The 23,640-nt window shown below is 39.0% G+C and overlaps 1 protein-coding gene across 6 annotated transcripts in view; it reads left to right on the top strand.

The window, feature by feature from the left end:
- igsf9ba (immunoglobulin superfamily, member 9Ba) overlaps positions 1 to 23,640 on the top strand; it is a 76,616-nt gene that overhangs the window by 5,210 nt on the left and 47,766 nt on the right. For all 6 annotated transcript variants that reach the window (XM_075473224.1, XM_075473222.1, XM_075473223.1 and 3 more), the window contains exons 2-3: positions 12,582 to 12,779; positions 20,203 to 20,349. In XM_075473224.1, coding sequence (XP_075329339.1) covers positions 12,582 to 12,779; positions 20,203 to 20,349 — 345 coding nt within the window. The remainder of the gene's footprint in view (positions 1 to 12,581; positions 12,780 to 20,202; positions 20,350 to 23,640) is intronic.

The following is a 23,640-nucleotide window of genomic DNA, read 5'->3' as shown; positions in this document are numbered from 1 at the left end:
TTTCATTGTCTAATTTTTCTTTCAGTTTAAAGTCAATAATACCAAAAAAAAACAAGCGCTCAATTCTCAGTCATTCGCATCATTACATTTACATGTGGTGCACTGTGTGCACTATGCATTGACTTAGTGTGCACTTTTTTGTTGAAGTAGCATTGCCTCAAACTGAACATGGCACAGTATGATAACCCCCATAAGTGCAGGTTACATTGTTGGTTCATTTAGTTAATATTTGAAGTTGTCATAGTTCTGATCACATATGTAAAACTCCAGTGAACATCAACAATTCAATAGTCAGCAAACAGCGTCACAACACATGTAAGATTAGTGCCCATAGAGATCTGCTGCTGTTAGCAGTCATGGAATGTCAGTGGATGACATGGATGCTAAGTGGCATACTGCAGACTTCTCAATAAACCTGCTGTTATTCACATATTTCTCTGTTTGTGCTGTCAGATGATGAAAGCGGCCCTGTAAAGACTGCATCACAACCTGTGGTCACTTTCAAGTCATTTTCAGACACTACGCTGTGGTCAAACCCAGAATAAGGTCAAATAGTGTATTGTGATTATGAACCTTCCTAACTGAGTGAAAAGACCCAGAGGTGTCAAAGTGGCAGCCTTGTTAAGAGCCATACCATCCTGTATGAAAGAAAGGAGATAATTCCGTCCCTTTCAAACCACTGCTCGATTATTTTCATCCATTTATATGAAATGTGATTCACGTCCAAGGAAGGGTGCTTCGGAAAAGACTCAACTCTGCTTTATTTGTACAGTACCTTTCGACCTCAAGTGCAACCCAAGGTGTTTTAAACATAATCAAAATAAAACAAAGATATAGAGTAGAGGAAAATATAAGAATTAAAAGAAAATATGAGATTTTATAAAAAAGATGAAAAAGTTTATAAAACAAATTGAAAACAGCAGTAATAAAAAAAAACTGCAAAAACAATCAGAGTTAAAAAAATATTCAAAAGGAACATATTAAAACAGTTCACTAACAAACAGATCAGCCAATTAGATTTAAGCTCTTTCAAAGTGGTATATTTTGAGATTTATCTTAAAAACAGAGATTAAGTCAGCATTTTATCACCCAACCAGGGTGCTGGTTCGACAGTAGAGGGGCCTGAAAACTAAAAACTCTTTCTAGCTCTAGAAATGATTTGTACCACAGGCAGGCAAAAGTTTTGGGAATGAAGAGCTTTTGTGAGGCAGGAGGGAACAAAAAGATCTTTCAGATAAGGTGGAGCTTTGCTGTTAAGGGCTTCAGAAGCCCAAAGTCATCAGAAGGATTTTAAAATCTACTCTAAATTTGACAGCGAGCCAGCGTAGAGAGGCTAAAACAGGAGAAATGGGATCTCCAGATGGCGGTACCAGTCAGTACTCTTTGGATCAGCTGAGGAATTTTAAGGGAATTATTTTGGCATCCAGTTGCAATGGCATGACAGTTATCCAGCCTAGATGTGAAGAATTCATGTACCAGTTTTTCAGCATCACTCTGGGAGAGGATGCTCCATATTTGTTTTATATTATGCAAATTAAAGAAAGCTATTGTGGAGACCAGTTTTACATGTGAGCTAAAAAAAACAAATCCTGGTAAAAAAAAAAATGACTCCAAGGTTTCTCATAGTAGAACTGGAAGCCAAGGTGATGCCATCTAGAATAACTAAACGATTGGCTAGAGAAGCTCTGAATTTTTTCACCTCTGTCTACCCAGGATTTAAAAGTTGAAAATTACAGACAATAGGTTATACATTTTTTGACTATGCAACTTTACCTCATGATTTTATAACCACACGATCAGCTGAATAAACCATCGTATTTGCATGTACAATGATCACTCATAGAATACAGAGACGGCAGTTATATTTACTCTCACATGGTTCACATCCAAAGTAAAACACTGGATGTACAAGCAGGTCATAGCTGCTGCTGCTTTTTTCTGGAACTGACAGAACCGAGCGGAGGCAGAGAAAGTTGTTCCTGCAGCAGGAGGAAGACCTCACTCTGCTGCTGCAGCACTACCGATGTTTAAACAGAATGTTAAATGCTTGATTTGTCATAATATGCCTCAAAAGAAAACTCAAGCGGCTTAAAAAGTTGCTCAATCCAGTGAAAAAGGCAGTAAATAGGAAACTGTGTTAGCAGCACCATCGGTTCTAATGACGTATTCTCTTCACACCAGTCTCAACCTCACTGCATCCATATTTCAGGGTAGTCAAAATCAAATCAAATCAAATTTATTTGTATAGCACATTTCATGTACAAACAGTTCAAAGTGCTTTACATAAAATAAAAGCATTGCAGCAGGGAGTGCAAGAAGCATTAAAAATACATAAAATAATATAAAGAGAAACAAATAAAATCATTTAAATGAATTTAAAATCAGGCAACAGTCTAGATAAGTTAAAAGATATTTCATGCATAGACACATGAGAAAAGAAATGTTTTTAACCTGGATTTAAAAATGTCTACATTTGGTGAAAGTTTAATCTCCAGTGGCAGTTTGTTCCACTTATTTGCAGCATAACAGCTAAATGCTGCAGGTAGTGCCTGCAAACTTTGGATCCTGGTATCAGTGTAGGTGCTGCTTTGGCATGCACCACTCACATGAACACTGTTCAGGCCTCCCTCAGCAGGACAATGAGCCCCACAGCAATGTAAAAACTGCTCAGGAACAGTTGGATGAAAACAACATAACACTCCAATCTCCCCAGAACCCATTCAGATATAAATTACTACTTGTGTTGCCAAAGCAACAAAAGCAATACAATGATTGAATCTTATTTGCTGGCCAATGCAGTGAATGGGCTCATATTCGGTTGTATTGGGAGCTAGAAACTAACTGTGATCATACACATTAATTTACTTTTGTGTTGCCAATAAAGTGAAGGAAGTATTCAGATACAGGGTTCTGCATTCAAATGTTACTTTAAGTGTTAGTTGTAGCATTAGTTTTCAGTGCTTCTTTTATTGGCTTGTTAGATGTGAGTTTTTCCCCTTGTAATAGGTGAAGTCTTTTATCTCAAGACAAACACATTATATTTTCTAAAACTATTTCAAATATCTTAGGTTAATTTTTTAAAAGAAACCAGAAACCAAAAGAAAAACTTGTGCCGTTAAAGCATGTTAAAGCTTCCCACCCTTTTTCATCTGTATATTTGTTTAGTTTCCGGACGCAATAGAGAACACTTGAGCATATGAATAAAAAGATAAAAGTAGGATTCATTCTACAGTGTGTGGTTCACTTTACTGCAAGGGATCTGAACCAGGACTGTCTCGCTAAAGATAAAGATGCTTATCGATTATTACTGCCTTTAACAAGACTAACTGTTGGAAAATGTAAGCTTTATTTCAGAACATCAGTGTGCAGTGGACTCAGTAGTTGTCTTCTTTTTAGCAGCATTCTGTCAAGTCTTTGCTCAGGTGTCTAGTTTTCCAAAATGTTTGCTTGACGAGCCTGTCAGGCCGTTCTGAAATGGTCGCCTGATTTGGTCCAAACAGTTATCTGTTTTCCTTCAGAAGCACAACTTTCCCTCTCAAACTCATTTTGTCTCTGCACTGTACTTTATCATGATCGTAAGAGTAAAGCTTAGTAATGAGCTTAGAGGAGGGGCTGTGCACAAGCTGTGGATGGCAGACTTTCAGCACTGGGCATCTGCCAGCTCTCTCTTGCGATGCCCCCTCCTCCCCTCCTCCCCTCCTCCCCTCCCCTCTGTCTTCCTCTTCCTCAGCCAGTCCAGTCCCGGCGGAGTCTTCTTTGCAAATAAAGCCTGCAGCATTCTGGGAAAGCCAGTTTTTCAGATCATGTGGTTTTGGTTTAATGGAATAACTATAGATCCTCATCTCTCTGAACACATGTAGGTGCTGTTACGCTGATATGGCATTTGCAGTGGAGCATCAAAACGGTCCAATCTTTCTTTCTCTACACGCAGCTATGAAAAAAATATGCCTAAATACTTTGAATTTTACATGAATTTAGGAAATTTTTCATAGAAAGAAATTTAGAAAGTCTGCCTTCTATTGGTCACATTTACAGTATCCCGTTGACATAATGGCATTTCTATTGATGCCAGAAGAAAATCTAAATTCCACAATATCCTTTACAGTAGCAATAAAATGACTTCATTGAAAAATTATTCGCAATTATGGTACAAAGATTTATTGATAAATTGCTGTTTATATTGTCACACCCCAAATTATTTTCCCACCTAATCTAGCTCAGTAGCTGACCAAAACTCATATTTTTATGTAACAATAGCAGTGAGATAACACTTGAGGATTGACTCAATGTGTATTTCGCATCCAAAGGTCTCAGACAACGTCTTTATTGTAGAATGAAAGGAAAAAAACAAACAAGTTGCAAAACACAAATCTGTAAAACTTTAGCTTAATAAGTAGTTTTTTAGTGTGCCATTTATTTATGTTAGATGGAGAGGAGCTCCATCTAATGATGTCCTCTCCTGATCATATTCTGAAATGTTAACATGTGTGCCGTGTATTTTGAGTGCAAAGACTCATATGAGTAAGACTGGGCTGGAACGAACAGAAATGTGGTGGTTCCTCAGTAATAAAGGCAGAGTCTCTCTAGTTTATTATGTACAATATGCTACGTATATTGTGAGGAGTTTTTTTAATTGAAAAACAACATAAAACATACCAGAGACTGTAACACACCTCACACCCTGTTGGTGATGAAGCAGTAAAGGTAGCTCAGCGCAGCCTTAATGTTAACCGCTTTTTATTACATTGACCTACATTTGGTACAGACTGGTTTTTCTCTCTGTCAGCTTTCAGTTAAGCTTTTGAAATGTTCCAGATTTATCTGTAGGCAACACCTGCAAGTAGTCCGGGCATCATTACTCAAATAACCGTGTCATGAGAAAGAAGAGGAGCCATATACACTCTGTATTTGGTAAACCTGTGAGATCGAGTGCAGATACAACAGCTATTCTGTCAGTAGTAATATAGGTTTTATTGATATTGTCAGAGAGGTGATAATGCTACTAAAAACTATGAAAGTAGCGTCCGCTCATATTCAAAGCGTATTTTCCTGATAAATTGCTCTGTCAGTTCATCATAGAAGCAAACTGTTACATTTTTGAAGTCACTAAAGCAAGAAAAAAAAATCTGTTGGTGTAATAAACACACTGTTCATACACATGAACATTAATGTATCTTATTTCCATTATTGGCATTTACAACATTGATTGTATGTGCAGAATAGGTTTGGCAGTTCATCAACATCAAAGCGTCATTTTATTGAGTGTCAAATTCAAAGTACGTCTTTTTAAAAATTGATTTAAAACTTGGTTTCCATTCCCAGTCAGTGAAGGAACTCAAGCAGCGCTAAAGAATTTATACAATTTTCTTTTGCTTATTTTTAACCGTTTTAATTCAATCTGCAAATGTGTAGAAAGTAACTGCATGCTATGGGATAACCAACATAAGAGAACAATCAGTACATTAGAACAAATATTGTATCAGTTTTGTCTCTAAACGCTACACTCACAAGATGTTCTTTAGGGTTAAACACATTTCTTTAAAGCCTTTATTTTATGGATTTTTTTTATTTTATGTGCATCTCCCCAAGACTGTCCAGAGAGAAGTGTTGAATTGGAAGTCAGCACACTTATGTTACACTGAACTGAAGCCTGAGTGCAAGAGTCATAGAAAGAGGAAGTGAGCGTGAAAAGGATGGAAGCATATGGGAATAACTTGGAAATGGATATGTTGATTGAAACATACTGCATAAGGAGCTGATGTTACTCTGTGGATGTCTGAGCAGCTAATGTGCAACGTAGGAATTTTCTGAGCGGCTTTGACTTTCACACTCTTATGGTTATATATGACTTATCGATGCTGAATAAACAGTCTCATAAGTAGCTGTAATTAGACAAGCAACTTGAAAGCACCGATAAGCGTTGTAGCAGCAATATGCCTCTTTGTATAATTACTATATAAACCTTAGCTGAACCATTTATAAGTCATCTAAACATTGCTATGAGCGACGCTAAAAATGTCTGAATCATCGCCGGAATGAGGAATTTCTATGACTCACAGCTCCTGCGCGTCTGGCAGTGCAGTGCCTAGCAATGCTGTTCGCCCTCTGTGCCTTTGGCAAGCCAAGTCCATTTCACACATCCTTCATTTCTTTTCTCTCTCCTTGCTGCACGTTCGAGCAGGTGTCAGCACATCCATTGCATCCCTGACTGAGCATTGCCTGTCAGTGAGGAGAGACTTTGCCAATAAAGAGAGCTAAATAATGAAGAGGTCAGGTCTGTATAGGATTGTTCCTGAAGACACAGCAGACAGTGTTTCAGTGTTGAGTGGAAACAGAGTGGGAACATAAAAAAGAAAACCTAACAAAGTCCACAGTTCTGCTCAGATGTTTTGCTGCAGTGGTTTTTGATAGTGGACCGGTGAAGGGTGAGCATAGAGAGTGGGTCTGGGAAGTACTTGAGAGCACTGATAGAACATTTATACAGATGATCAAAAGGTACCGAAGAGACAGCATCCCATTGTAATCAATGAGTGGGTTGAGGTTTGCATTTAGATATGAGGGTCTAGAGACAAAGAAATAACAAGATCAGTTCATGTTGTCAAAACAGGAGAGGGTGGGAAGATTACTCCAGATTTCGCTTGATTAGCTTTTGTGAACCATGCTGACATTATAACAAAGAACATCAAGCGATAGGGAGACTATCAGTTATAGGAGTGAGAATATTTAGATATCACAAAGATATTCGATTGAGTACAAAAGAGTTACAATTTCAGAATCCATTTAGGTCGACGAGCAGAAGCTGGAAGGCAAAATAAATTGTACTACAGGAAAAATACTTTTGAATCTAATCGGCTGCTTTGTAGACAAATAAACTGGATTAAAATAGGATCTTTTTGCAACAAATTAGAATTCTTCTGTAAGAACAATTATATCCAGCTTTCCCCCCCCAGAACACTGAACAATAAAATGCTCACCAAAACACTTGCTCCACTTAGGACAGGACTGGCTGAATTACCTGCTTAAAGTTCTTGCTGCTCTGTCTTACTTAAACCACCGGCTCTCCGATAGTTAACTTTAGCTATGACCGACTTGTGTTGTGTTGTCTTGACAATGTCTGGAAGTGATGAAGTCAAAAGAGAGTGTGTTTGAATAGAAAATGTGAGACTATAACTCCTGTTGGTGAAACATGATTGCAACAGCAGTGCTTTTAAATATTTTTGTGCATTGTGCTGAATGCCCCTCGATGGACCGGTGACCCATCCAGGGTGTACCCTGCCTCTAGCCCAGTGACAGCTGACAAAGGCTCCACCCCCCCGCAACCCTGAATTGGATTAAGTTGATATAGAAAATGGATGGATGGATGGATTGGGCTAAATTTAGGAGAAAGTCTGACTTTAGATGCAATGCCCTGCTGAATACTTAGCTGTGGCCTGCATGTTAGCCTGTGCTGGGAAACACCTTTTGGTTTGTAGACTGCAGACTGTGCAGAAGAGAACACTTTGCACATACTGGTTGTAAATGAAGTCTGCGCATTTGAGTTGTTTTGTAGAGGTAGTGTTCTCTGCTAGATGTAAGTGGGGAAGATGGTTTGGGACAGTGGTGATTAGCTTTGACTGATACAGTAGCAGGAACCTGAAACCTGACTATATGAATACACTAAGAAAGTAAAAGGAAATCTTTGCTCTCTTTGTCAAGAGCATATGTTTTCATTTCCTTGTTAGGGAAAGTTGCTATTCTATTGTGGTTTAGTTGGTGCTGGTTTTAATATCAGAGGCCCAAATTAACACATATGTACAGACACACACCTGCATACTGCCACACACACAAACATACTCAGGCCGTTCTCTGATGTGACCTTCAGCACATGCAGGCTGGCATTCAATTACCACCCTGTCAGTGGTCCATCCAGCCCAGTGGCTGCACGTCCTTGAAATTCTCTCTGCAGCCTCTGTCCAGTCTATATTCCATTACATTCTCCACATCAGGAGCTCTGTCCAGCACGAAGTGCCTCTCATAAAGCACACAAATACACATATGTACAAACAGCATTTTAACTTATGATGCATCCTTTACAAAATCCGTAGCGGCAGTGAGCCATGGAGGTACTCGTTCATGCAGTGAATCAAATCCAAGTATGAAGTAGATATTAGATTTTAGTTTCACTTTGTGAAATATTGTGGGAAAGAAAGAGGTTGAGGGAACAAGGTTTAGAAGATTTGAGCACAGCTCATCTAAAACTCTCACTGAACTTTCTCGCTTTTCGTATTTTGTATTATTGGAACTTATTACTGTCAAGACATTAGCTTGCTCTGCTCTGTCTGATTATTACCCCAAAATTGCCTTGAGAGGACTATTTACTGTACAAAACTGCAGTCATTACTGAAAGTACAGTGTAATGTGCTTTTTGTGCAAGCGGATGCCTCTCGAAAAAAGTAGAATTCTCTTGCGGCTTTAATCCTGCTTGCTCCTGCTGTGCTTTTGAGATAATTTAACAGCTGTTGTTTGACCATGAACAGACGTCTCCTGTTTGTTTATGATGTTTGTGACATCTTCTTGTGTATATCAGTAAATATCTTTCTTTTGCTGCTTGATATTTATTTTAGTTTTTCCCATAAAGCACTTGAAAACCCTGATTTGATTAGCCCCCTATAAATGAGATCAGAGTCTCAGTCATTACAAAAGCAGAGCTCTTTCAAGAGCTGCAACAATTAGTCAAGTAATTGATTTACAAATCAACAGAAAAATAATTGGTTACAACTCTTTTTTTTTCTTCACTCTTCTCCCAACCTGGTGGTCAAGACACCTTCAGAGCTTCATGAATCAAATCCAAAGGGTTAACAGAATAAGTTTTATGACACACTCATTTGAATTCTTATGTTTTTGCTTCTTTTGTGAAATGCCTGATATCTTAACCAGTTCGTGCCCCAAAATGGGTTAAAATGGGACAGCCTGAGAGATTTCGATGAAACATCTGAAACCGGTGAGTCAGATTGCTTCACTATGGGGGGCCAGGAGGCAAAAAGTTGAGACATTACATTGAAATTTGTAGCTTTTGCCCTTTTGATTCAACAAGATATTGTTGAACGAGCTTTGTTCAGCTAAACAGCTGTTCCTTTTCCTTATTTTCTGACATTTTGAAGCTGAAACGATAAATTGAAAAAATGATTAGCCAATTGGTCAATAATGTAAACAGTCATTGCTCAAAGCCCAAGCACTCACTCTCACTGACTTATTGCAGCACTGCCTGTTTAACCGGTGCCAAACAGGGAGGTCTTACTTCCTCTGTATGATGCTTTTGTATCTGAGCTGTTTGCCATACAGGTGATTTATCTGACAGGTGACTGAACTGCCACCCTTCAGGAATTCACGATCATAGCAGTAAATCCTCAAAAGGCTGAAAATAGATACAGAAAAAGTAGTGGTCTGGAGGATTTATTAGATGTCTGATTTATGTAGATCTTACTCAACAGATTTTTACCTTCTTGTGTTTGGAGAGTTTCTGTCTTCACTCACATTTACAAAGCCAAAACAATCACATGTTGCAGCATCTCTCTGCTGTGTTGATCCCTTAATATCTCTAATGCTGTTTATTGGGAGGATCTTAAACGTGCACCCTTGTATTGCATTCAAAACTTGATGAGGACATAAATATTCCCCCCTGGATGAAGCTCCCATAAAGCCTACCGGGTCACTGTGTCTCCATTAGGGGAATGAAAAGCAGTGACCAAGCCGGTGCTGATTGTCGCCTCATGAGGATCTCATCAAAGAAGTGAGAAATTATTAGACCTGCAATATTTTATAGTCTTCAAAATTTATTTGGTACCCAAGACAAGCTCTCTCCCTCCCACAAGCATCCAAAAAAAAAGTTAGCAAGAAACTTGAGCTGCTAAACTTGAATTGTCTGCAGAGAAAACAATGCCTTTCAGCAGCCTGCTCCCTTGCGCCACAAGGCTTGAGTGTGTGCTTCATGTCAAGTGACTCTACTTACTTAAACCAAACAATGTGTCCAGTGTTTTTCATTATGCTCAACTTGTGTTTTTTTTCTGGAGGCCAAGCAGTACATTAGACTACAAGTGCTGGACCCCAAATGTTGATAGAAAAGACAGGGGATGTGTCTACATCTACAACATTTAATTCCTGAAAACAGCGAGCCATAGACTTCTCTCGCAGTTTCCATTTCTGCCAACTGTGAGCTTTGGTCACTGGTCTTAACTGCAGCATAACAGCAGTTTTATTGAGACTTTTGCTTAGGTTATTTTTATATAAATTGTTTAATAATTTTGATTCTAATGATCAAATTACCAGAATATAAAATTGTGTTTAACTTAACTGGTACCTTGCTTTTAACATAGTCAGATGTTTCTAAAGTTGTTTCCTAGATGCTTTACAGCCTTAACTTAAGAAGATGTTTGAATTACTTTTTTTTTGCACCATGAGTTCGATGAGACGATCAACACAACATCCATGTCTGGAGAGTTAATATGAATCAGCAGCAATTTAGCTAAATTCAGATTGGAAACAGAATCCTCTAAAATGACAAATCTTGCCCAAAGGTAATGAAAGTTACCTACAAGCAGCATGAAAGTTATTAAACTTTTGTGCAAATTAAACCACTTAAACAAAGCTATGGTGTGTTAATCTCCTGTTTGAGCTTTAGAGGCTCTCACAGATGGATTTTGCTACATTTCTACGAAGCTAGGCTTGCAGTTTTCCCCTGTTTCGAGTATTTATGCCAAGCTAAGCAAGCGTTTTTATCTAAAGCTGTAAGAAAGCCACTAAGTGCATTTTCCCAAAAGCCATACATTACTTTTGTGCTTTAGGGTTGTGTCGTACAGCTCCCCCCCATCTCTCCTAAATAGAATTTAACAAGTAAACTGTCATAAGACTCAGAACAGACACCTCATGGGGTGTTGAAGGGGGTTATTATAAAGGTGTGCAGTACTGCAATGGAACACGCTCAGGTGTGAATTTCAGAGTTTAGGCTGGACGGATTAGTAAAGCAGATTTATGGGTTTTGTAGTGCTTTTGACTGGATGTAGTCTGTGTAAAAGCACCCCTTTCCTTTTGTTTTGGCCATCTTTATATATCTTGACAGTCACAGCCTCAAGCACAGCTTTCCTTCTGATGAAAAATGCTGCTTCATTACTGGCAGGATTTAGATTGTGCAAATAGGTACATTTTTTTCTTTCTTTGATGCCAGCTTGTTGCCTGCTTGATGATGTCAGTCAGAACAAAAAGTCAGCTCCTTACTTTTAATCTAATAGAATGGGGTGCAATTATGTTTTAGGTATTATCCAGACCTCTTGTATTCTTGTGCTGGTCTTTCAGATTGTAATGTCGAGTTTACACATATTTCATTTTTTTGTTGCTCTTTGGATCTCAGGGTTGCATAGCATGGCTATTTTTTTTCTCTTTCTCCCTTGTAAGCAAAGAGGCTCAACAGCAATACAGATTCCAGCACAGAGGCCCGTCATTAGCAGACAACCTCTCCACTTCAAAAAGTGTAACTGGATTAAATCTGCTCTGTTTCTGTCCAGAATCTGTGCTGTGCTGAAAGGACTAAAGTGGATTAGCTCTGTCACAGGACAGTGCAGATTAAAGTAGTAAACACAGTAACCAAGTGCTGCAAACGGCCTGCATGGGTAGAGTTAAGGTTTTGTTTTTCAGGCAGAAAAACTGGGTGAAAATATTTGGATTTTAATTTCAGTTTGCAGATTTGGAGAGGCTGTACTCGCAGGTCATTTAGCATTTCAAACAACAATTACAGTCACCAATGCAGACAGTAACAGCAGTCTTGCTTGAGTCCATAATAACCCCATGTCCTTAGTAATTGTTTTGCAGTAAAAATTATCCCTGATGATGCAAATGATACTGCTAACGAAAGCGTTAAGTTATTCAGCTGGTGGTCCTCTGGAGGTTACCGTCAGCATCTCTCTTGATCCCTTAAGCGATTTTCCCCCTGGACGAGGGCCGGCAGTCATGCTCGTGCTCCGACAATGGAGATACAGTCGGCTCAATGAAAGCGTGGGTGGCAGCTGGAGAAAATCCATTCCCAGAGTGAGTGTTCTGCTGAGGCAGGTATGCCGACCTTTGAGTCATCTGATAGGTCAACTCTGGCATCGTGCCAGGATATTCGTGGCTAAACGCCAGCCCTGGTGGTGCTCGTAGTAAAGCTCATCTGAGCAGCAGCCAGCTATGATCAATGGAGCTCCTTGGCACCTCGTTTGGAGTACAGTATGGCACAGCCACAGCACACTCACCAACAGATGCAGGTGACAGATGATGACAGGACAATAAGATGAGGGAAAGCTGATGAAAGGGACAGGGTTTACCTACGTGCTGTTTTCTTTGTGTACAGCGCTGTAGACCTTAAGCATAATGTACTTTTAATCGATTAGTATAGTCGATCACCTTTATTTGGCGCCCAATTGGTTGTGAATTAGTCTTGGATGACTTGAATGCAATGAGATTTTCCCGCTTGCTCTACAGGAATGCTCTGCGCGAGTGTTTTTCGCACAGTGTTCCCCTGCGTGCCAGATTCCAGCACGGCGGGCTTAAACGTGGCTTTTGTCTTCTCTCAGGTGCCCACGGAGTGAGAGAGGAGCCCCGGTTTGTGACGGCGCGCGCTGGAGAGAGCGTGATCCTGGGGTGTGACGTGTCCCCTCCCCATGACGGCCAGCAGCCCCCCTATGTGGTGGAGTGGTTCAAGTTTGGAGTGCCTATGCCCGTCTTCATCAACCTCCGCTTCTACCCTCCTCATGTGGATCCAGTGTACACTGGTAAGATTAAATAAATCAGCGTAATTCATCTCTGAAAGAATACAGACATTAAGAATAACAAGTCTCTTCTGTAACAGACGCTGTGCGAAATGTCAATAAAAACTGGACACAAAAAACTATACTGGACTCAAAAAACTATATTTTTTTCACAATAGACCATAGAAAACATATCAAATGTTGAAAGCAACACATTTTACAATTTTATGAAAAGGCTCGTAAGGAATTTACAAGCAACACATCTCAAAGGCACTGATCACTAGCCCTCATATCAAATTAGTACTGATGATTATTGCACATTTTGGGAAATACGTATATATGTTCTGTTTTACTGAGGATGTAAGATTAATATCATTATCATGTTTGCATCGGAAACATTGCGTTGAAAGCGGCCAGTTGTGGAGACAGTTCAGAGGTAGAACCCTAACATGGCTTAAAAAAATCTAAGAGAAAACCTTTAAATAAAGTGTTGTAATGTATTGTTGTATGAATATATATAACAATACAATATATAAATGTTGTATGTTGAGTTTTGAGTGTTTGCAGAATGTCTGCAAACTTCATGCTGTTCAAAGGATATTTAATCTCTGCAAGAAATTTTTTCTTAAACCATCTGTATGACTGAAATGTCTCTTTCTGACTCTTTTGTGTCTTTCACGTATAAAACAAACAAATGAAAACATGGCAGTTGGTGTGCCATTGCTGTACAGCCAAGGTGAATGCTTTGTAGAGTTTCAGCATTTCCAGTTTTGCCACACAGCTATTTCAAAAAGGGAATAATTGTATTTTCCAAAATGACAAACTATCTGTTTTAAAAAAAGAATATCTAGAAAATGTGATTTTGTAAGTTGTTGTTTCACCTTGTTTAATATGTTTCGTCTCTTTTTAGCACGGGGTGTGGTGCACGTCTTAAATACAGCCTACCTCCGTAAGGCTGTCATATTGATGGCTTTAGAAATGTTTGTTTCTCAGAAAAATTGCAGAGTTAAGCTGCATAACTACAATAATTCCTACACATTTTTATAAACATTTCTTTAAGTATACAGGCTATAGATTTCCCTGAACTGCTGCAGGCCTAATTAGGAATTTTTGGCTGAGCGCAGAACCATTTCTTACAACCGATTTTGAACAGTTGTAGTGCAAATCCTTTTTCATTTAAGTGACTGACCTGCAATTTCAGCATGATCTGGGTGTTTGTCTCTACAGATGGTTTTTCGGCTGTTTGGGCTTTAATTATAAAGTGAGTAAACCACACTGTGCCTTTATGTAGTAAGAGAATAACTTGGCTGATTCCTAAACCCATTTCTGTCTGTGTGAACATGCCATTCAAGGCTGCACTGGAGCATGTGCTGCATCTGAGTGATACATTCATGACTTCCCACACACTCCAGTAGCACTGCAGCACAGATAGAAAAGCTCCACATGCTTTACATGTGGAAAATTTAAAGTGGCACTAAGCATGATATATTTTTCTCTTACGATAAGTATCAAAGTATAAAAATTTGATAGAAAAATATTAATTTGATATATCAAAACTGAACAAACTGTCCACATGAAGGAAGAGGAAGCAGCCAGCTATTCAGCCTGCCCTCAATGATAGATGGAGTGCACAAAATAATCATTTAAAAGAACACTCGTCGTCCTGTATACTGCAGTACGATTCAACCCACTTGTACTCAGTTTCAACAAGCTTCATGAAGGTTGTTTTTTGCACAAATTATGTTTTGGACAGAATTCATTATAGATTCGATGAATCTTCTTTCTGTGAGTCCTTTGCTCTTTTAGGATAATAATGTGAAATTATCAGCAACCGTTTACTCAACCACAGTAGTACTTTATAAAAGACGGATGTAGTCACCCAATGGTTTGTCAACTACCTTTTTGAGTTTGGCAGTATGTGGTTGCTACTTGGATTTTTTTGCAGGCAACTGATCTAAGAACCTGCAGACTCAGTGCATCTGTTGGCAAGTGACTCACCAAGCTGTAAATATGATAACTTTTCTTAAAAAGCTGGGGGACTAAGGAGATTAACACACTTTTGCAGCCAGGTTTTGGCTTAGGTTTTCAGATCGTCACTCAGGATCAACTTGAGCATTACCTGCAATATTAAGTATGTTTTTTTTTTAGTTATTATTATAATTGTTTTTTTTTGGTCTATTGCCTCCTGAGGGAAGCATCTGTGGAGCAATGATTAGCTAAATGCTAATTATTAACTCTGTCTGCTGTTTGGTGCCTGGCATGCAGATAACAGCAGGATTCTATAGTTTTATGCCGAAAACTGCTCCCTGTCGCAGCAAAACTGATGCACTGAGACTGTCGAGAGTTCAGCAAAACAATGAAAATTGTGTACAGTCAAAGACAGTGATGCTGCAAAGCTCCCAAGAGCCAAACTGAACTGCTGAGTAGGGCAACTCATTTCACATTTGATTTACTGTTAATGTAAGAATATTGATTAGAGCAGCTTTGGAATTAGGGCAACACATTCGCATTCATCTGAGCGGCACACACACTTTAAAGGCTCCCACTCCTGGCTTAGACATCATGGCTGACTCCTTACAGCAGGAAATAGGCTCTTCTGATGTTGCTTCAGTGTCTGTGAAAAGACGGGCAAGCTGCCAGAAGAAGATCAGAACTGTCCCTTCCTGCTCCCACCTCTTTGCTGAGTACAAAACCCCGTCCAGAGCAGGTAATAAGCTAAAATGAAGGCGCAGCATGGTTTGTTGAAAAGCTGGGGGATTTACGTCTGTGTTCTAAATGTGGACGTAGCAGATGTTCTGTGTTTTTATTTCCATGAATCGTGTGAGATTGTGGAAATAATTTTGAATCAACTTAAATTCCTCCCTTCTGGCTTTTCAAGCAGGGTGTTCTTTGCAAAAAAAGCCATGACTCACTGTCTTGGGAAGCCTCCTTTTCAGTGTGTAGCGGCCTCAGTAGACGTTGTATCTGCTGGAGCATTTCATTGTTTACTTTAACTTCCTGACTAACAGCAGGGTTTGAACGAACAGCACTTTACAACACTCCACTTTGCTCACTTGGATTCTACTAGTGAGTGTCTGCCATGTGGCATTGAGTCCACTGTTGAAGAATTGTCAGCGAACAGATGCAGGATGAATATGGCCATTCTCATCACATAGATTAAAGTGTATTCTGGGGATTGCATGTGAATGGTGGTGATGGACTCTAATAGATTCTTGTTTGGGGGGGCTTAATGGCTTCATGTGGTCTCAGAGCTCATTTAGATTATTCCCATGAATTGTTATCACTCAGAATAAATAAACTTAATGAATAGAATACGTGTGATTATTCATCACACAGCTGCTACCAAAACAGAGACGATTATCCATGAACACTATTTACAAATCCAGATATTTTCACAAAGCTTCATTTTGTAGATTACATTTTTTTATTTTAGAAAACTTTCAATTTGCAATGTGGCTGTTTTTCGGGGTCAGATAGCATTACTGTTGTTCACCAGATTTTAAAGTTACTGTGTGTAAAAAAACAAAAACAGAGATGTAAAAAATGTATTGTATTATTAAAAATTACTATTTAATCACTTCAATTAATTGCGATGTTTTTACCAAAACAGAATGAACCACTTCTATCTATTTGTGCAACGGGTTCTTCTACCAGAGAATGGCCATATTACTGCCAGGAGAGGTACTGTTCAGAGGATGACAAAGAAGAAAAAAGTTGAGGAATCAGCTGTTGATACTGTCTGCTACAAGTTTGAGGGTACATTTCATTTCATAAATGGAAGATAATACATGTTACATAATGCAAGAACAGGCAACTGAGCATCAATCAACCTTGCTAAAGCAGTGAAAGCATGAAGAGGCAAAGTGAATTTGGAATATGCAAAGGCACAAAACAAATATAAACACTGGTGTGGCTTTTCCCAGAAGGAAATTGCACTAATAAAGATCTTCAGTGTGATGTGGAAGTTGCATGTTTACTTTTCAACATATAATTTGGTCTAATGATATTATTCCAATTTAGTGCTCAACAGTGGGTGGACACTTTCTATCTTCAAACTGAGCGTTGGATGCCCCTGTTAAACACTGTTCCTTTAATATCCGCTTCGAATCTAAGGAAAGGCATTTTTTTCCTTTCAACTGCACATTTTCCCTTTGTAATTCACCGCAAAATGAGAAATATGGTACATACCAACCTGCTATCCTAGATCATTTTCGTGGTTTGCCCTACAGCTTTATGGAAATTATAGCTTTTAAAAACATCTATTTTTGTTCCCACTCCAGCAAAGATGCAATCAATAATTCAGATGTGCAGCTTGTGAAATTTTAGTGTCAGATCCTGCTGCTTTGGGATAAGCTGCTGGAAAACTAAATCCTATCTCTCTTGCCACCAGGGTTGGACACGCGAATCTACTAATGAATTATGTTGATTCTGTTTGTATTTTGAGTCATTTTCATCATCTGCAGATGGATGCAGACTTCAACAAAGTGCTACATTTTCCCCACTTCGTAAGAGAGAGATAATGATGATTTGATTTTGATTCTGAAGTTCAGTTGCTAATGAATTTTGCATGGTGTTGAGCATGTCATCGTAGGAAAATGTAATTGTAATTACAAGCCTAGCCACATGGGGAATAAGCATTGAGTTTATGTGTATACCCAATTGGCAATTGCTGGAATTTCTCAAATAACTTGATCAAAAGAATGATACGTGTTGAATAGATTTATATTTAGATCTAATTAAGCAAATTACAAAGAGTCGTTTCTTTTGTTTCAGCTTCAGCAACTTAACACATTCTGAAGATAAACTATGTCTAGCGTCAAGTGCCATTAGCAGCGCTCGCACCGGCAGCCTTCTTTCTTTGCAAACTACCATCCACCATCCATCTATATCTACATATATAGATACAGATAGATAGATCTATAAATAGATACTGCGGCTTCCTCCCACTCTCCAAAAATATGCATGTTAGGCTAATTGGTTATTCCAAATTAACCCTAGGAGTGAGTTGAGCGTGCATGTCTCGTTAGTCTCTGTGTGGCCCTGTGATAGACTGCCCAGGGTGTATCTCGCCCAATGGCAGCTGGAATAGACTCTAGCCCCACCCGCGACCCTACACTGGATTAAGCGGGTATATGGGATTGGAGTTCTTATTTAAAAACTGTGCTAAATAATGGTTGATATGTCTTGAGAAATGTCTTTGAGGACCAAATGTTTATTAAAATCAATAATAGGTGAAAAGCGTGTGCCGGAGTTGCCTTTTTTCCTTTAGGCAGAGCATATGGGAGATCTGATTTCTCTACACCAAGAAACTGGGTTAAGCAAGCATTCCCTTCTGATTATTATGATCAAAATAGTAAAAAACCATGCTAGTTTTACAAGATGTTATCCGTGCAATTTCCTAGTTTACAACATCTGAGTTGGAGGGGTTGGGGCAGCCCTCTGTTGATTCGTAGCCCTTTGCTTGTAGCCGGCCACTAAAATGATAGACTGTGGATTAGGAACTTGTCAAAGGGGCTAATGTTTGAAATGATATAAAATTTAAGACTGTTGTGGATGAACCTCAATGTTCAAAAATTTATAATGATAATAGTGTTGTTTGGAAATGGATCCCTTGATGTCCATCGATGAATTAATGGAACACCAGCTAAAAACTTTATGATGAATGGTCAAGATTTGTTCAAAACAGAAATGTAGGTGCATTAAGTGAAACTATAACACAGGATTAGAATCAACAGATGAATGACTTGAGAACTGAGTGGCGGATGGTGATAGAGGAGAAGAGAAGACGTCAGATGCCGATGGCTTTATTAGGCTGATATACGTTTTTTGAAGCCATTATTCCAATAGAAAAAAGACAAAAAAAGTGTTGAAAATGTTTGTGATGAAAACAACTCCATGATAAAAAAAAAACAAAAAAAAACAAAAAAAAAAAACACATTTATGAGTTTATGAGTTTTCGCTGTAGTGCTCATTTTATAGTGAACACATTGCAGCTTTAAGTCAACTACCTGAACACAGCCCTTCCTGTATATCTTTCCCCTCCTTTTTAACTGAAGCTTATTTGGTTTAGAAATAATGTTTTCTACACTGCGTGTGCCGTCTTTATTACTCTGGATCTTCAGTATTTATTTTTCAGTGCTTGTCAATTTGGCGAAGCCTGCGATGTGATCTGATCAAGGTGTTGGCTCTTCTGTTTTCACAGGAGACAGAACCTTGTTCTGTATAAGTGGTCTATGCCCGGGGGGCCTGTCCTGACGTGAATACAGTGCTGTTAACTGTGTTTACAGCAGCACCCTCTCACTTCTTGACAAATGGGAGCTGAGGTTGATCCCTACCCTTCACGCCACCACACACCTCACTCAGCACTTCAGTGCACAGACAAAAATAGATCTGACTTTTTAAAGACAAGCTGCGTTTTTACTGCAAGACTGCAATCCTTACTCCTCCCCCTTCCTGTTTGCCATATTGATTTCCTGCTAAAAAAAAAAAACGTCAGTTTTTTTACCCCAACTACGACAGCAGCCTCAGAGTTGGGTATCTTTCAACTCCATTTACGTTGCTGGTAGAGCAATTTAGCCTCCCCTTATTTTCAATATATTTACCTGACACTCAGTTTGATATAACAGGAAGCTGTGCTTACAGTACATCTACACATCAAAGTTTGGAAAAATTCTCATTTTCTGAACACCCCTCAGACGGAGAAGAAGCAAATGTTTTCATCTGTTGGGCTGTCAGAGGCAGCCATGTGAGCAGCAGGCTGGAGGCTTGAAGACAGACGCCTAGCAGTTGAAGATTTCACTATTCCTGATTATGCCTGAATGTCTCTCATCCCCTGTGATTTCCTCCTTTTAGAATTCCAATTTATCCCTAGCCTTGAAGTAAGAAGAGGTAGGGATGGCAAAGTTTTTTATAAGAAATATGACTTCTGTGAAGTACAGGGCTGGTATTTTTACAGTGACAGTCCCAGGGTTGAACTTGATTTTAATTCAGCTGGTGTGGCAGTTTAATGTATAAATCCTACATCTTCCAGCCAAACGCTGGTTAAGTTATATTTATGAACATTGTAATATTTCATTGGCAAATTTTCCCTCTCTCCCTGTGTATGAGGACAATGATGACAACATAACGGAAACCCACCTAAAGATTGGTTAAATGAAAAGCTATTGCTATAATTGCCACGAAAGATCTGTTTTTTACTCTTTCTTTTTATTTATAATTTTATTTTGAATATGAATTACAGCTTAATAGCAGTTTGTGTAATTGTCACAATATCTATCTGTTGATTCATGTTTTTTACGTGCTTTTAATGTCCACATGAGAAAGCTAGAGGTACTGTATGTTCATGGAATAATATAGATGGTTATTTAGAAGACCTTTCCTTATTGCCAAAGGCGTTTTAATAGATATACTTGCATCATTGCTGTTTTTATTTCCCTCCTGTTTGCAGGTAGAGCCTCTCTGCACGGGAAGGCCTCCCTGCAGATTGACCCAGTGCGCTCTGAGGACCAGGGCTGGTATGAGTGCAGGGTCCTGATGTTGGAGCAGCAGTACGACACCTTCCACAACGGCAGCTGGGTGCACCTCACAGTCAACGGTGAGCCATCTGACTGCGGAACATGTGTTTGTGAGAATGAAAGAGGGGGAAAAAACAGACATTATGTCTGACACATAAGCGTCACATGGAAAACATACAGCCGCATTTGTGAGAACGCATTTTGAACCGTGTTGAAAATAAACACCTGATGTTTATTTGTTTCAGCCAATTCAAGTCAATGATTAAAAAAAAGATGAACTACTTCAGGTTTTGCAGTAGGTAATGTTGTTGGCTGTAATAGAAATACAGGTAATACAGAAATGCAAATAATATTTATTATTTGCCTTTTATTTGTCATTTCTGAAAGGTTTGAATAATTTTCGGTATCAGGTAGAATTTAATCAACATCTGTTTCTCATTCTTGCTTTTGCTTTGGTTTTCAATTGTAATCTTGATTTTCGAAAGGAAGTCCCTTCTTTGTTTTAGAATACAGAACATTTTGTTATAACAAACTTTTTGAGCTTGAATGTATTGTTTCTTTTTAACCAAACATGCAGAGTTTCTATTTCTCGCAGTTTGAATATATGTCTTTGTAGGTTTTAATCTCTTGTCTTTACATATTCAATATATTGATTTTATATTTTGATCATTTGCTTTATATATTCTAACATATTTTGTGCATGCTTTGAACTTATTGGACTGTTGTTGTCTTTAATTGTTCTTTTTCAGCTACTCTACTGTACTACCCTTTCCTCTCTTTTAGTGACTTTTTATTTATTATAGTTTATTGATTGAATAAAAATAAGTAGGCATGATTTGTTGCAGCCTTTCAGGCTGACTCCCTGATTCAGGGGATAATACTGTATTTATAGTTTTCAGAGTTTTTATTAAGACCGTTGACTGAGGCTCGGTTTTACATCACTCCTGCAGCTCCCTTTTTAAAAGGCTTAGAGTAAAAAGGAGTCAGAGGCTGGTTAGAGGAGGATTGATTGTGGCTAGTTTCAGGTGGTTCCGGCAGGGATCGTCTGTGATAGTCTGAGAGCTATCAAAGTGATGACCAGGCGGAAAAAAAATCTGCACCTTTGCATTTCCCAGGAATGCCCCAGTGGCTCAGAGAATCCTGTGTGAGGTGCGTCTTCACATAGAGCACCAGGGACAATGAGGCCTTTGTGTTTTATGCTGTTAAGCCCTGTATCTGTTTTATGTGAGGAATGCTTTTTGGAGAGACTGAGCTGCTGCATACGTTTACAGTCAGGACTGGTGACAGATGTAATGAAGAAATGGAAGCAATACTTCTAATTTTGCAGATAATTGCATTAATCTGCAATTCTTCATTGACTTTTCAATAACTGGATGAAATGAGGAATAAGGAACGAAAAAGGAATGCTCAGGCCAGAAGTGACGATTTTATTGGTGTTGAAACTTCACAGGTTTCAAACTTCAGGAAGCTGTAATCTTCTGTGTTGTTAGAGAGACTCAAAGAGCAGCGTACTGTCAAGCTCCCTCGCATGTATATTTTTGGTCTGTGAACTTATGAGTGCTGTGCGAAACTCATGAATATTCGATTTGATCATGCATATGTTTTACGATGACTGCAATTTTGCTACTTGAATAATGATCACAATGCACTGTGGGTGAAATACTGTGTAAAGAACCATTTATAAAGTCCATTGCACAGCATAATTACTTTAGGAAAGAAAAGCTGATCTGTGTAAATGGTTATTATCAACGTGAAACATGTTTTCTTTTTTCTGCATTTGTGTCAGCTCTTATTACCACACTACCCACTGCAAATTACTTTCTGCTTTGGGTTCTGTGCACGTATATTACATTGACTCAAGAGCGTCTCAATGCATTTATTTGTATGGAGGTAACTGTTTGCGGGTTGATGTTGAATCTGATGAATAGGTCATTTTTGCCATTGAGTGTCACCTGTACGCTCTTGGATGTTTAGAGTTTGTGAACATCTGTAGGCGTGTGTATAAATGCCTTGCTGTGTAGGCATACTACATCTCTGTGGCCGCCTCATCAACATTCACTCTTAAACGCTCCCTTCCTCCACTCCTGTCAGGCCTTTCAACAGAAACTGAGCTCTTCAGACTGCAGCAGCAGAACTAATAATATCCCTTAATGTCATCGGTCTTTGGCATTTTAAATTTTGCCTTTTTACATCACCTCATTTTTGTGGTACGTCTTACTATTAACATGTAGTCGGCCTGTTAAGTGGAAACAAGCAGGTGAACACATTTCACTGGTAAAACACTGTTTTTTTTGGGGGGGGGGGCTTTTATGTGAATAACTTGCCGACATTTGTTGAAATATCAAAAGCTTGTTGAGCTTCTTGACCTCCAACAGAGGCGTTAAGGTTTTATGGTACTCTAAATGGGAGTCTTTGAAGGAAGCAGGTGCCATTTTTTGTCTGGCGTCCACACAGACACTAAGGATACTCATTTCCTTTGGCCGTTGGTATTTGCATACACTCCTCCTTTGAGTTCCTGTTTGTTGGCCTCAACTTCCTGCCAAGCGGACAGGGAATTTGTGCCCACTCAGTGGCAGGTGTCAGATGGCAAGGCCTTGTGCCCGAAAAAGACACTAAGGCCAGTCTCTCTATGTCCTCCCTCCTTCTTCTGCTCTCTCCTCTCTTCTCTTTCACCAGCCTTGTCTCCCTTGTTTTCATCTGCTTTTCACTTTGAAAGCATCAGCAAGCTTTTTACATGATCATAAGTTAACCATCTACAGTATACATAAACATAAAGAATTAAACCTTGCCAGTGTCTCACTGGATTAGTGATCTGCTGGATTTAGGTCATTTTCGGTCGACTGAACTTGGAGCCCAAATGACAGTTCATGTGTATCAATCTTATTCTGTCTCTATGTTGCCTGTTGTGGTACAGCTTTGTTAGCAGTCATCCTCCAGACTCTATGGGCCCTGAGGGTATGGGATTCAGTCTTTTCTATCTATCACTTAACACCAGAGAATATTGGAAGACTAAATTCCCGATCTGTGCCTTGTACATGACACACTGGCAACTGTTATACTGAAGGAGGGCACAATTTGTCTTCTGGTTTCTTCTAGTCTGATGATTATTAGTCATGCTGCAACATAACTATTGTTAGAAAAAACCTTGTTTGCAGTTACAGTTCACAATTAAAAAAACTCTGGTCTCTAGTTATAAGCCTGTTAAAATACAAAAACAGTCTGTTGGAACTCTAACACACTGACCAATGATGGGTAGACACTGCAGGCGGTTGAGCAGTTATCAGTATTTTCAAGGGGGTCCAGATACATTTCAGTTCAACTTTGCTGGTGCAGTAACATCATGGAGACACTGTAGTTGTTTCCAAACCGGG

This window comes from Odontesthes bonariensis, chromosome 9 (assembly GCF_027942865.1).
Source record: "Odontesthes bonariensis isolate fOdoBon6 chromosome 9, fOdoBon6.hap1, whole genome shotgun sequence".
Classification (NCBI taxonomy): Eukaryota; Metazoa; Chordata; class Actinopteri; order Atheriniformes; family Atherinopsidae; genus Odontesthes; species Odontesthes bonariensis.
The sequence above is the reverse complement of the archived record's forward strand: the minus strand, read 5'-3'. Positions and strand labels throughout refer to the sequence as shown.